The 14887-nt window shown below is 42.5% G+C and overlaps 1 protein-coding gene across 4 annotated transcripts in view; it reads right to left on the bottom strand.

Annotated features, from left to right (window-relative positions):
• Positions 1-2789: 2789 nt before the first annotated feature.
• The window catches only part of MUCL1 (mucin like 1), a 56006-nt gene continuing 43908 nt past the window's right edge, over positions 2790-14887 (bottom strand). For 3 of the 4 annotated variants that reach the window (XM_070619616.1, XM_070619614.1, XM_070619617.1), the window contains 5 exons: positions 7163-7287; positions 6590-6767; positions 6115-6150; positions 4359-4454; positions 2790-3009 (listed from right to left, as the gene is read on the bottom strand). In XM_070619616.1, the coding sequence (XP_070475717.1) occupies positions 2972-3009; positions 4359-4454; positions 6115-6150; positions 6590-6647 (228 nt within the window). In that variant the 5' untranslated portion in view covers positions 6648-6767; positions 7163-7287 and the 3' untranslated portion in view covers positions 2790-2971. Of the gene's footprint in view, positions 3010-4358; positions 4455-6114; positions 6151-6589; positions 6768-7162; positions 7288-13580; positions 13791-14887 lie in introns of those variants that run through there. The other variant, XM_070619615.1, reaches the window with a different exon arrangement.

The raw sequence follows: 14887 nt of genomic DNA, 5'->3' as shown, positions 1-14887 counted from the left end.
GCGACTCTTGGCTGCAGCCCTGGAGTCTCCAATATCTAAATGCTTCCCTAAGGGCAGGAGCCTAATCTTTGTCCACAGCTAAATAAAGAGCTTTCAACTCTACTCGCTGTGGCAGCTTACCCTTGCTTTCTTTCATCAATGTTTTAGGATCTCCAGAGCCTGCTTGAAACTGACTTCCTAACAGCAACACGGTCCTCAATTCGGGAACTGCCGTGGGTAATCCAATCCCACTTCTTCGCCCCAGAGTGCTCAGGAATGAGACCAGGGAGGTCCTGGGAGATCTCTGTTGTCCACCCAACAAATAGTGATATAACGTCTTTGTGAATGTGTGGGGCTTTCCCTGAACTTCCTCTCTTAACACGCTCTTAAAAATAAATGTCCACTCTGTGCACGAGCATGTCTGTGCTGCCCTGGCATCATGCAGAACACAACAGGAAACCACAGGTGTGTGTGGCCTCAGGACAACCTGATGCTCTTCAATGCTGGGGAGAGTTTTGTCAAACACCACTGAGAAGCTAGCAACTATTTATCAAGTGGTCTGTGAGAAGAATCTGCCTCAAGTAGTTTTCAAGTCCAAAACCCAAGACAACTTTGCAAAGAAATCCTACTTGATTTCTGCCAAGATTCTAGTCTGTACAGGTATGATGACCTCTACCACATGAACAGTCAGATCCTATGGACTCATAGGGATTGCCTGGGGTCAGCTCTCAGTAAATCTATTAAGAGTTTCTGCTCAGGGTCCTGCTGAAATTCAGATTTCTGTCGGGTGACTTTGTGAGAAGAGGCTAACAGGATTTCTAGAATAGGAGTATGATTTAGCCAAAACCAGAATAGCCCTGCTAGTCTCCGACCTTCTTGCTTATTAGCAGGCTCTTAAAAACACACTCATGTGTTGCACAGTTTGAGCAATGTCTCAGGTTGCTGGAACCCACATAATTCCCAGGAATTTCACAGATAGGATTAGGCCTTGAATATTAGCTGAAAATTTCACCTGCCTTCTAGTTATCATGTGGATGCTACAGGTCTTAACTCTCTGAGTTTATTCCTCTGAGGAAGCAATTATTTTGGTATATGCTAATTTCCCCTTAATGGTAACTGACTTCAAATCTTCTCTAACTAGATTAGGGCAATATGCTAATAAACTCAAATATCCCTGTGGCAATACAGTAAATGTGCACCGAGTTCCACTCTGTGAAAATTCCAATTGCGCCTGGGTGGACTCAGAGACTGTTATGGAAAAGAAGGCGTTAGCTGAGTCTGCGAGGGTCTGCTGAATCCTCTCGGCCTGGCACGCTTCCTAGTCTCTGTCACACCAGGTCCAGCTGAAACAACCAGAGGACACACCTTGTTTGATCTTTGATAGTCTCGTTTACCTGTTACTCACTGGCATGCCAGAATTGTTTAAAAAAAGATTTAGTAGGAATCAAATTCCAGCTCCAATCACTTCCCTAATAAGAGCATTAAGGACATGTTGTGCTCCTTGAATTTTGGACTGCTTACTTTACTGTTAGTGAGAGCTCAGGCAATTTCAAAGGTTCCCATTTAACCAGCATGTCAAAACTGGGCAAAAAGTTAACATAGCAGATATCCACCGTAAAAAGGACACAGGCACCATGCCTTGTTCATATACAATATCCATCCAGATCATGCATTTAGATGCGTAAAACCAGCCAAAACCCTCCAGGAGCACAGCTGTAGTTGAAAAGGTTGGGTTTATTACTCATTGCAATGGGGGAGAACATAAGCCATGGGGAATCGCAGAGAGGTGTCTTACTACAAGGGTGTTAGAAAGGATTTGCTACAGTTTGGGGCTCATGTTGGGTGATGTGGGGGAGGGTTTAGGGAAGCAGACCTTTGCTCTGGGTTGGATGCTGTCAGGGAGCATCAGTGATGCTAGGATGGGGTATCTTAACAAATCTTATCTAGAGGAGAACAGATGAGAGTGAGGCTAAGTCTGTAATGGGTTATGAAGCAGCAATCACTGGGGATTTTTATGGTTTTTTTATGGTTTGTGCACTAACTTTGTTTTGCATCTGTACTGAGACAAAATTATCAAGTGATCTTCTTTTTTTGCCTCACTCCGTCACAGTCACCGAGTGCCCTTGGTGGATGTTGGTGTTTTGAGAGATTGTTTGTGTCCAGCAAGAGAGCACCATTTCCTAGCTGTGATGCCAGGTCAGCCCTCAACAACTCCAAAGCCTGGATGGGCCAGGCCAGTTCCCAGATGTCAGGAGCTGCTTTTCCCTTTCTCGCCTCCTAAGTCATTGCAGATAAGACAATACTTACGGGTCAGTTAGCAGTAGAGTTTCGTAGACTCAAAACTAAACATTAGTGCCTGGTACGTGTTGATTAGAATTCATGTCAGAGAAATCTCTAGTCTCTAGTGATAGACCCAAGGATTGTTTCTTATTTTAAAAAATTGGATAAACGTGGGGCTGGCCCCGTGGCCGAGTGGTTAAGTTCGCGCGCTCTGCTGCAGGCGGCCCAGTGTTTCGTTAGTTCGAATCCTGGGCGCGGACATGGCACTGCTCATCAGACCACGCTGAGGCAGCGTCCCACATGCCACAACTAGAAGAACCCACAACGAAGAATACACAACTATGTACCGGGGGGTTTTGGGGAGAAAAAGGAAAAAATAAAATCTTAAAAAAAAAAAAAAAAAATTGGATAAACGTGCAAAAAAAACCATTAACAGTAACACAGAGGACTAGATAAAATTACAAGTATCTGTCACTTGGATTGACTACAAATTGGAAAACCAATCACCAACTCATAAAACATAAATACTATTTTTGATGTTGCTCATTATTAATCTTTATTTGAAAGCAGATAAACTGATTAGAGGTAAGAAAGAGAAGGTAGGCATGGTAAGTAGTTGCATTAAATCAGATGAAGGGACATTCTGGCCCAGCCCAGCGGGATCACACGCAGAGGGCCCAGTCTGACTCTATCTCATAAAAGTTTCTGAGTTTCATTTTCCCAGGATTTTCCTTATCTGATCGAATATACCTGCAAAAGAAAAAAAATACATAGTCATGAGGATTCCAAAAATGGAGGGAAAATGTAGCTTCATTCTTGGAAATCAGCAAGGAGACTAACAAAGGTCAAATGGCACTGAATACAGTGGAGTCAAAAGGAACATTAGATTTTCATCCCAGGAAGATAAACAACTACTCCTGTACAAGAGAAATTGTATGTGCAGCCCTGGATGGAAGCTTAGGTAGGCCGGAAGCTTACAGAGAACAGGAAGAAGGCAAATATGTATTAGTTTTCCCCATTGACACAAAGCTATCCAGACTTCTTCTGATAAGACATAAATACTCATTCTTTCACCCATAAGCCACCCAGTACAGATCCTTGAGCAAGGTGCCAAGCATTGGTCCAGACACTGAAACAATAAAAAGTAATATTTCAAAAAGTTTCCTCAGGATTTGGGTTAAGTACAAATCAAAGCTCGTTTCTTATTGCACATATGATAAGGGGAAACTTCTCACTGTAACTATTTCATTTCTTCTTCTTTAAAATGTTTATTTCATAGAGTTACTATGAGATTTAAATGCATTATATATGTGAGGTGTATACCATGAGGCCTGGCATATATTCAGAGTCAGCAAATTTGGTAATCAACGTTACATAAAAGTAGAAGGAGCAGGAAAACTGACATAGGAAGAGGAAGACGGTACCTAATCCTCTTTGCAGTTCCAAATTCCCAGAAATACCCTAAATAACACTCAAAACATTCTGCCTCAAGGAAGCCTCATTATAAAGCCATTTTCTATTTTTGGAAAATTCTTGAAAGGAAACAAAGAATTTTCTGATTAAAAAACAAGTATGGGGGCTGCACCAGTGGCACAGCGGTTAAGTTCACACAATCTGCTTGGTGGCTTGGGTTTCGTGGGTTCGGAGTCCAGGCATAGACCTACCCACAGTCCATCAAGCCAAGCTGTGGCAGCATCCCACACACAAAATAGAGGAAGATTGGCAACAGATGTTAGCTCAGGATCAATCTTCCTCACCAAAAAAAAAAAACAAAACAAACATAAACAGTAACCTGGCCACATGAGGCACCTACTTTAGTCTTTCCAATGTCATTGCTACTAAAAATGAATTTTCCCTATTAAGTGCTGATAGTTCAAGAGCCGTGCAGGTAAAATTGGTAAATGAGAAGCTGTACCCTCCTGGCTCCTCTGATGTGTATCTGTTGACTTGATTTGTGAAATCACAAGGAATTAGAGAATAATGAGAAGAAAACTGGGCTTTTCTCATGACTTCTCCTCACTGCCCCTCAAATATACTTTACTGTGAGAATAGGGAACCCAGGAGCCCCATAATGAAAGCACTTAGATGGGTGGTCTTACTCCCTGAAAGAAAGTTCTTCCTGGTAGTAGCAGCAGTGGTGCTGGCGGCAGAGGTCGTGGAAGCAGGGGCAGTGGTCACGGCAGCAGTGGAGGCAGCTGAAATTAGGAGGAAAAGTTCCAGGTGAGAAACGTGACTCTTCCTCATGGAACCAAATTTGTCCCACACGAGCTTGGATATACATTTCTCATTCTGATTTCATCTCAGCAAATGGCATCAATTCAGTCATCCCTTAAGCCTGGCTACCCACTTTCCTCTTACCCCACTCTTCCTAGCACTGTCCTTGGTGGAGCAGAAAGAATTTGGGGGTTCCCTCCAAGGACATTGAGGCTGATAGAAGAGACAGACAAATGCCTTGCCCAGGCATGAGCACAAAAGACCAAATCCACATGTCTTCCTGTTCACAGGGACTACTGCCCAGAGGCAACAAGGAAATCCCCCAGGGACTGACGTTCTGGTGTCTTCCCACAGAAGCACCTAGAACAGAATAGTTGCCATGGCAGAATGAACGAGTGTGAGCAGAGGGGTAAACGCTACAGGAGAAGAGAAGAAGGAGTAAGGAGATGTGCCTCAGATTAGGACAATAGTATCTCCCTTCTTTGACTGCAGTAAAAATCTCTCCCTTCAGGTTCTGGCCTGAAAAGGGGTCATATTTACCAGAGCTTTTGTATCAACTGGGACTCCATCGATTACCGCAGTAATTGTGAGGGCCACGTTAGACATAGTGAGAGACATTGGCACTATTCTGGCAGACACATGAGCAAATGCGCCATCAAGTACTCCATGTTCAGGGGGAACTTGTCGGAGTTTATGAGATTATCACTCTCTGTACCTTACACCACAGCTACTACAAATAGCAAGAGTCAGAGCCCATATATCTGCGTAAAATCCGCCTCAACAACTGGATAGCTCCATTTCCATTCCCACACTCCAGCCATGCTGTCTCAGGCCACATTCAGGAAACCGGATATTTTTTATATTGGACCCCACAAGGCAGTAGGGCATGGCATACGGTGTGAGCTCTGACTAGCGTCAATGTCCTCACGAACAAAGGACACAAATCCCCGAGCTATGGAGGATGAAAAGAGAGCTCTTCGTAATGCCCACATGAGCACACACACACAGCATAGAATGTGCGGGACACGGTGGGAGAAGCCCAAGAATGACCAGGGGCTTTGGTTCACAACCTTGGGTTTCAGGCCAGGGAAGGAAAGCGGTTATCAGTCTGCAAAGAAGGCAGAGACACCATTACAAAGAGCAAATCTTAGCGCCCTTCTACTTGGCCCTGCATTCCACATCCCTCGTCCCTCCCTCCCATGTGGTCCTAATGCCCTCATCCCTACGTCACCTTGGAATTACATTCTCTTCCTTCATTCTGGACCCAACTGGCCTCTTATTTTCACACTGGCCATACATTAAGCCTTTCAATTAATGGTAACCAAAAAGACTTTACACACATCTCACTAGAATCCCAGGCCACAACAACAACCACATTCCCCCGTCCTTTCTACTAGAGAACAATGAATGATTAATCCACAATTTCTATAAATCTATGCCAGAGACTTCATGTTCTCTAATTAATGCATAAGAAATAAGCAGATTGTCTATGTTCACCATGAACTTTAGAATCAAGAGTATGGTTTTCCCAGGCTTCTCTTCAGGATTCCTTATACCCTGTGCCCCACGGCAGCTTTGACATGGGGCTGGGAGGGAAAATGGCCATTGCAGGAAGGAGATGAAGTGCAAGCGCAGGCTCACCAGAAGAGGTGTCAGAGGGAGCATCCGTTGCATTCTCTGAAAGAGAAAAAGAAAAAACAGGAGGTAAGTGCAACGCCAGTCTGCGGTGTGGAGGGAGGAGAGAACATGGACAATAATGCAGGCTTTCACACGCTGAGGAGGGAAAGATGCACAGATAATATAAATCCCATAAAAACATAACAGGATGTCATTTTTGCTCTCCTGAAAGAAACCTTCTTAAACATATTTACTGACACGAACAATGAAGTTGGGTTCCAAGGTTAGAAATGAGCAAACATCTGACGGAAATAGAAAAAGCCTAAGGGTACTCAATGCTTCTTGAATGGGCAGTCCAAATGGTGATGGAACAGAATAGTGGAGTAGAGGACAGGAGGCACCAGCACTCTAGGCTCCCCAAAACCCACGTCCACATAGAGCTCATATCTTGGTGAACTGTTCCTCCAAACCTTATTTTCAGGTCAGAATCTTTACTTACGGCCAGAGACCAGGAAGGTGGAAACGGCCACCAGGACCAGGAACGCCAGGAGCTTCATGATGGCAATTGAAGAGCAGGGAGGGCAGAGAGGAAATCTTCAGACCCCAGGAGAAGGTAAGACTGTGGCTCCAGCATTCCACATCCTGACATTTTATAGGCAGAGGGCACCAATAAGGAGCTGCCAGATCAAAATCCGGGTTAGTTAATGCCAGGAAATGTTCTTACTCAGAGAAAACACTGGAGAATCAACAGCACAGCCAGAGGCCGTTGGAAAGATCATCACATCAGTCCCTCAATTCTGAAACAGGCTTCAATTCAACAGTCTCCTTTAGTAAATATTTCCCAGGCAACTGCTTTTTTTCCAGGCTTCTTCTTACCTCGTAGGCTAGAGCGGCACCGTGAGGAACAGCTCTTCTGACAACCTGGAGAAGCCCCACACCCAGCCTCCCTGACTTACTCAGATCTGCCGGACTCCCTTCACAGACATTAGAAGTTGTAAGCTTACAGCTTGCTTAGCCCTCAGTCCCCTCTAAGGGGAATAATCAGGGGAGAGTAGCCTGACATGAGACCTACCCTCTGGAAGTCAGGCTGTGCATTCTTCAAGCTATGGTCTCCCTCTTGCACATGTCTGTGAGGTCGTCTGACATTCACACAGAGTGAGCCCAACACTGATATGATCCCTCTGGAGTGAAGCAATTCTGGTGTAAAAATTCCAAGTCAAAGAGAAAGAAGATAGAAAGATAAATGAACATTTGTCATGTAAGGTGTTCATTGAATCCATCCTGTTCATTCAACAGATATTTATTGAGCATCATTAAGTGCCTGGAATAATGCTAGACATTAGAGAAACAGCAATGAACAAAGCACACAAATCTTCCATGCCATACCTCCTACTGTGGGACTTCATCCTTTAAAAAGTAAACAGGAAGCAAGGAAGGAAGGAAGGAAAAAAACGAAAACAATATACTCTATGCAAGGTGATAAGCCCTAGTAAACAATAATACAAGAAAAAGGAAAGGAGAATATCATTGGAGATGCAAAGAGCAATTATAATTTCAGATAAGGTAGCCAAAAAAGCCATACTGAAAAGGTAATTTGAACGAACTCTTGAAGATGCTGAGAAATCAACCATGTCGTCTCTTGGGAAAGTGTAATCCAAGGAAAGGAAACATGACACAAATCCGTAATGGTGTTCCAGGTCACTCTGCAGTTGTTGAGTAGGGCCCAGACATCTCAAACTACTTTCCCTGTATTCTAACACACCCCAGCTGCTAAGGAAACACAGCAAGGAAGCACAGAATGCACATTCACAACACAACCAAATGTGGGGCCCATCCAGCACTCCAACCAGGGGTACCGAACATCTCCTAGAATATCTAGAATAATACCAAGTCACTACATTCTAAAGGTTTCTCTGAAGTTAAGTGGCTCTAACACTTTGAAAGTTGTTCTTGTTCATACAAAGGATGCCTTTTTGTAACATACTCTCGTTGGGAGGAGCTTGTCGTCTGGAACAGCACTGAACATCTATTCCCTCATTTTTAAATTGAAATATATTTGACATATAATACCGTATAAATTTAAGGTGTACAATGTGTTAAATTGATACATTTATATATTGTAATGTAATTGCCATTGTAGCAATAATTAACACCTTTATCATGAAACATAATTATAATTTATTTTTAGTGGTTGGAATAATTAAGTTCTCGTGTCTTAGCAAGTTTGATGATTATAATACTATATTGTTGTCTATGTTCACTCTACTGGGCATTAGATCTCCAGGGCTTACTGATCATCAGGGAAATGCAAATCAATCCCACAGGGAGATATCTCCTCACACCTGTTAGAATGGCTATCCTCAAGAAGACAAGAGATAATGAGTGTTGGCAAGGATGTGGAGGCAAGGAAATCGTTCTGCACTGTTGCTGGGAAGGTGAATTGGTACAACCACTATGGAAAACACTATGAAGTTTCCTCAAAAAGTTAAAAATAGAGCTAACATATGATTCAGCAATTCCACTTCTGGGTATATACCTAAAGGAAATGAAAACAGAACATCAAAGAGATATCTGCACTTCCATGTTTACTGCTGCATTATTCTCAATAGCCAAGATATGGACACAACCTACGTGCCCAACAACGGATGAATGATAAAGAAAATGACAATGGAATATTCTTCAGTTATGAGAAAGAAGGACACTCTGTCATTAGCGATGACGTGGATGAAACTTCAGCGCATTATGATAAGTGAAATAAGTCGGACAGAGAATACAAGTACTGTATGACATCACTTATATGTGGCATTTTCTAAAGCCAAATTCATAAAAACAGTGAGTCAATTGGTGGTAACCCAAGAGATGGAGGACCAGGGGACAGGATAAAGGTCGTTTAAGGATACAAACTTGCATCAAGTAGTAAATAAGCCCTAGAGGTCTGTGCCTGCCTTTATAGGAGAGCCTATCAACAACAACAGTCACTCTACTTACCAACACATGCCAATGGGTCCCCATCAGGCAAATGCAGAAAGGCAGAAGAAATTCCTGAGAGAGGGGACTTTACTCTCTGAAAGGCAAGCAGATGTCCTTGTCATAGGTAACCTCGTTTCTGCCATGAGACACAGAGTTGTCATACCATGGTGAAGAGTTACCATAAAACAATGCCAAAAAATAAAATAAAAATTTAAAACATATTCTGAAGTGAAAAAGAAAGAGAGGAAGATTAAAAGGAGGTGAAGAAGGAAGTAACACAGATATTGAAGATGCTCTCTGGTTATACCCAGTATGGAATGAACTCTACCAGCCACATACTCAAGGCCTTTCAACAAAACTGGACCAAATTTCAGGGTTGCCTAGAAGACAGATTACACATCAAGGGCCACTGTCTGCCTGCCACTGTGCTTGACAATGCAGAGGCACTGAGAGCCACCAGATGGGGTTAAGATAATGACTGGTTTGCAGAGGAAAGGAGATTAAATGTGTATCCATTAGGGTCCACTCAGGACTTAGAAACAACACAAGGGCTCAAACAGGAGAAGTTAAATATAAAGAATTACTGAATTCTGATACATGAGTAACTAGAAGGACGCTCTATAAGGAACAACAGAGCTGAGGAGACTATCCAAGACAAGACAATCATGGAAAGCAGCCTCCTCCCTAAAATTGTGGTCCAGACCTCAGTCAAGAAGTGAAGGTGCAGGTCAATCCACGGGATAGTAGAGAAGCTTGCTGGTTTTCCTGACAGAAGCTGACCTGCAGTGACCAGGGAAGCAGGGAAACCCCCCACCCAGTGTAACTGGGAGCAGACAGTCAGCAGCCAATGCCCTGGATGTGCAGAGGCGACGGGGGCAGCGGGGTGGCTCAGAGTCCAGCTGAGCCACATGGGGCCTGCAGACAGAGCTGCAGCTCAGTGGGAATCCTCCAGACTAATAGCAAGGCCCTGTAGAGAGAATTGGGATGGGCGCAGAAAGGAGGTTTTGGGTTGTCAATTCCCATGTCAAGAGGCTTGTGGAAAGATTAGTGCCAGTCCAGACCAAAGCCACAGGTTCCCCCAGGGCCTGCAAATGCTGAGCACTTGACTGGGGCAGAACTCAACCAAATATGCCCACACTGCTGACCCACTGTGCTGCCACCAGAAACCACAGGAAAGCAAGCACCTTCCTCCTGCGGTTTCTCTCCAACGGCCTCTACTGAGAAAGCTTAGCATCACGGTCACTGGAAAAGAGAAACGGTGAAGTGAATTCTCTCCATTACGGCAGAGTAAATACTGAGGGGTGAATTTGGAACTGAGAGGCAATAAATTGATTGCTGGCACAACAAGTAAGATAAAAATACAAACAATTCAGAGCCTCAAATGCTGGGGGTGGAGTGAGAACACAGAGTAAGAGAATTCCAAGCCCTCACCAAGGTTTCCACCAGAACAGCTCAACTTTCGTCTATCATCTACACCAGCTTTCAGAGTGAATTCAAAGAGTTTGGAGACTTTGAAATTCTGAATTATGGGAATTTTGATGACATTATAATGGTTTAAGTAATATTTTTTAGCATTATCAATTTAAGAGGGATCTAAAACTTCACTGATAACATAACATACGTAAATATTTAAAATACAGTCAGACATAGCACCAAATTTTTTCACTAAGATAAACAGCATATATATGGGTTGGTCATGTGATATCAAACTTAGACAGAGATCATTCCCACGTCTTTACATTCTTCCATTTTATGTCGCATCTGTCAAATTTTATGTAATATATTTCATGTAAAACCAACCTTTATCTATCCATCTATCATCCAATTTATTGTCAATTTATTTATGCCTCAAGATATTTATTCTTACTTAGAAAATAAGAAGTAAAAGTATATATCTCCTAAGAAAATCAAATTAAATCCATAACACATCTCCAAAACATTTTATTACTGTTCTTCCCCATCCTTTAATAAATTTTATAATTTTCATTATACAAATTAAAATAAGGAGCCAGCCCGGTGGTGTAGTGGTTAAGTTCGCATCCTCTGCTTCGGCGGTCCAGGTCTGTGGATTCGGGGCCTGGCACAGGCCTACACACTGTTCATCAAGCCATTCTATGGTGGCATCCCATATACAAAATAGACGAAAATTGGCACAGATGTCAGTTCCCGGACAATCTTGCCCAAACAAAAAGAGGACGATTGGCAGCAGATTTTAGCTCAGGCTCAATTTTCCTTACCAAAAACAAGTTAAAATAGAAGTATACATAAGAAAGGAAAAGTCACCAGACCTTCCAAGACAATGAGATAACTGCCATTATTAAGTGGTAATTGCATATCTCCTAAACACTTTTAGGCCTATATGAATACATGCATAGTCATTTATCTCCACTCCTCCATGCCTAGCATTCCATACTATGACTGTCACCACAACCAAAAAGCAAATGTTAAATAAATTTCTCCATATTCCTATTATCATATGCAAATGGTATATATACAAATGTATATGTATATGCGTTTGTGTCTTACAAAATGGTATGCAAAGTGGCATTATACTCTCGACCATTCTTTCTTCTCTGTACACTCAACACTACTTCTCAAAACTCGAAGTCAGCCACTGTAGAGCTGTATCATTCTCTCAGTGGCTTTGTCATATCATCATTTACTCCAGCATTACCTGTTAATGGGGATTCAGGTCACTTCTCACTTTTTGCTGCGACCTATCATGAAGCCATGAAGTACTCTTATGTGCAAATGTTTCTACATCTATTGCTATAGAACTCTGTATCATATAGGTATTTTTAATTTGATAGGTTTAATAAACTGACAGGGTCACAAGACTTTAAAAATTAATATTAACAGAAACAAATATAGGAGCACGTTTCCAACCATGTCTGCCAGCAGTAAATGTCATCTCAAGTTACTTTTGCCAATCTGATAGCTCACAAGCAATATTTGTTACATTAATTTGCATCTCTCAGGTTACAGTAAATTTGAGCACATTAAAATTACTTATTGACCACTTGAATTCCTCTTCCATGATTTGCCTGTTCAAATCTTTTAATCTGTGTGTCTTCTGTTCTTACCGTTTTAAAGACTTATAGAGCATAAAGAAATATGAATGTTTTATAAAAATTATAAGGTTTTCCAGTCTAACACATGCTTTAATTTTATTCATAATATATTTTTAGATGTTTTAAATTCAAGAAGTGCTATTGTTTTTATTATAATTTCTATATTAAGCAATATGAAAACATATAACCAGGTCATCCTAAATTTGCGACACTTTAATATTCCTCCTTGCAAAGAGCTTTGTAATCTCCGGATTTGCCCACTGATCACGAACCTGGCCCAGACCCAGTGTGCACTCTGATTAGGAGCGTCTTAGAAAGAGACAGGCCCTGAGAAGAAACCAGAAAACGAGCCTCAGCCTGAAGGGAGGTCTTAGAGAGGAGCATCTAGGACTCAGTCCAAACCCTGACCCTTCGTCCCTCCGCACACACCACACAGGAGCTGGAAGACCCTGCAGCGGTCCTGGGCGGGGACGGGCAAGGACACACGGCTGAGTTTCAACAAAACAAGAATAACTAGACAAGGTAACAAGGGGACCAGAGACAGACTTTATAACAAAGAATCGAGGTGAAGGGAAGCCTTAGGGTGATGGGAGACCTGGTAGGATTTGGCGTTAGGAACAAAGATCAGATCTGGTCCTGTTCTTCCATCAGGCGAGTTGAGGTACACACACAGGGCTGCACAGGGACTCGCCAGCTTTGGGAATCTGAACATGCGCACCAAGCACGAATACAGACACAGCATTTTCCTATTCTTTCTCAACGCATGTGACTCCTGTCACACATTATTGCCATTCAATGTCAACTTAAACATTACCCCTTTAGGGAAGTCTCCAGCGGCCTCCAAACTAAAGTAACGCTCAACTTCCCGTCACGTACTTGATGCTATTTTCATCTAATAGTTACCATTACCTGATATTTTCTTGTCTCTGTTTCTTTGCCCTTTGCTTCTCTGGTTTTCTGCCTCTCCTCTCTGTAAATAAGCTCTAAGAGAACCAAAACCCTACTTTGTTCAACACTATTCTGCATAACTTAGAAGACTGCAACTGCTTAATAAGCTCTTGACAAATGTGAGTTACTAGAAGAAAGAAGGAAGGAAGGACAAATTCAGGTAATAAGCAGAAGACCAAGAGGGAGGACTTTTCTTAAAGCATTAGGAAGGGAGTATACTATGAAAAGTAAGGACTAAGCAGGATGTGGATGACAGCCTCAGGCTGTGATTGTGAGTTACGAGATAAAATAGACCAAGGAGGGTCAGGCCGGTGGGAATCCCATGACAGGACTAACTAGGGAAAAAGTCCAGTGATGTTTGGGTGCAGAGACGCTTTATTGTCTCAATTCTCTTATAGTCACAGAAATCTAGATATGCACATTTTACACAAAAAACAGCATGCACTTACAGGCGAAGCCAGGACTACCACACATGCAAAGCCTAGTATTACTCAGCTGTACCTAATAAACCTCACAGGTACTTCCTGTGATGGAAACCCAGGGAATTCTTCCCAGAGCTTCTGTGTGTCCTCGTTCCTTATTGTACTGTCAGGAAAGATCTCTCCTAAACACAAATTCTCTCCACCGTTGGCATTTTGTAGTTAAGGAAAAGGACTTCCAGTTCTTCCCCTAATTCTTGTTCCTTTCCCAGTCAGGCTCATCCCTCTCTCTGCTTATGTCAATTTCCAACCATTGCCCCATCTTGTTCCCACTCATTTTGACCGGCTGCTCCATGCCGGAACACCCAGAACAAACCACAGAATGCTCTCCCGTGAGGCTAGGCAATCAGAAGAGTGAGATTTCCTAGAGTCATCACATTTTTTCTCCATCTTTCTGGGGATACTCTCCTGTTCCTTCTTCCTTTATTATTTTTGGCATTCTTTTTCTTTTTCTGTAGCTCTTCCTATTGCTTTCTACACTGTTCCCTGTCTCTCCAAATGTCTTTGTCATACTCAGTTCATCTATAGCTCCCATCATCCTTTACCATCATCCAAAACTCTGCTAATAAATTGCCTTCATTCTATTTGGATAAATTTTGCAGGCTGTGCAACATTCTCAGACTTCCAAAACTCCCTTCCTGGAAATCTGAAAACAATTATGCTCCAAGAGTGTCCTCTCTGACACCTCGGGAAAATCTCTCTGAAGACAGCGTCTGGTTCACCCTGGAATGCTGAGAGGAGCCTCTTTTCCCCTCCTCCTCACCTCCATTAGCCCCCACACTCCTCTCTCAGTCTTTGATTGTCACATTACGCTCCTGGACATCTGACAACATTTATTTTTATGACAGTTTTCTCCCTGACACCTTAGGGCAGTGTTATTCTGAATATAGCGCCAAGCCGACCTTGAAATACCTGCACTCCTCCTTCCTCCTGCTCACTTCCCTCCACCCTAACGTTGACCTTATCAGTCCTTGATCATCAAACTTTCTGGATGTTCATTATGCATACTGTCAAATATTTCTTTAAAAATCTGCTCAAGTTTCTTGGACATTCTGGTAATTTCTATCTGGCATTACTGTTGATTTTTTTAGCACTGTTGTCAAAATAAGTGTTAGAGACTATGATGAGAAGAACAGATTCTGGGGTAATCTTAATTCATACAGGAGTCTCAAGAACACTTCTTTTCAACAGAACGTCTGCACTGCATCCAGTTCTGAGTCTAGAATGATTTCACCGTGAGTGTGGAGAACAGGCAGACTTTGGAAACTCACGTGAATGAGCCTCAGAAAAGCCCATCAACAACCCAGCATAGGACACAATATCCCTTAT

This window comes from Equus przewalskii, chromosome 5 (assembly GCF_037783145.1).
Source record: "Equus przewalskii isolate Varuska chromosome 5, EquPr2, whole genome shotgun sequence".
NCBI lineage: Eukaryota > Metazoa > Chordata > Mammalia > Perissodactyla > Equidae > Equus > Equus przewalskii.
Note: the sequence above shows the minus strand (reverse complement) of the source record. Positions and strands in the feature narration are given on the sequence as shown.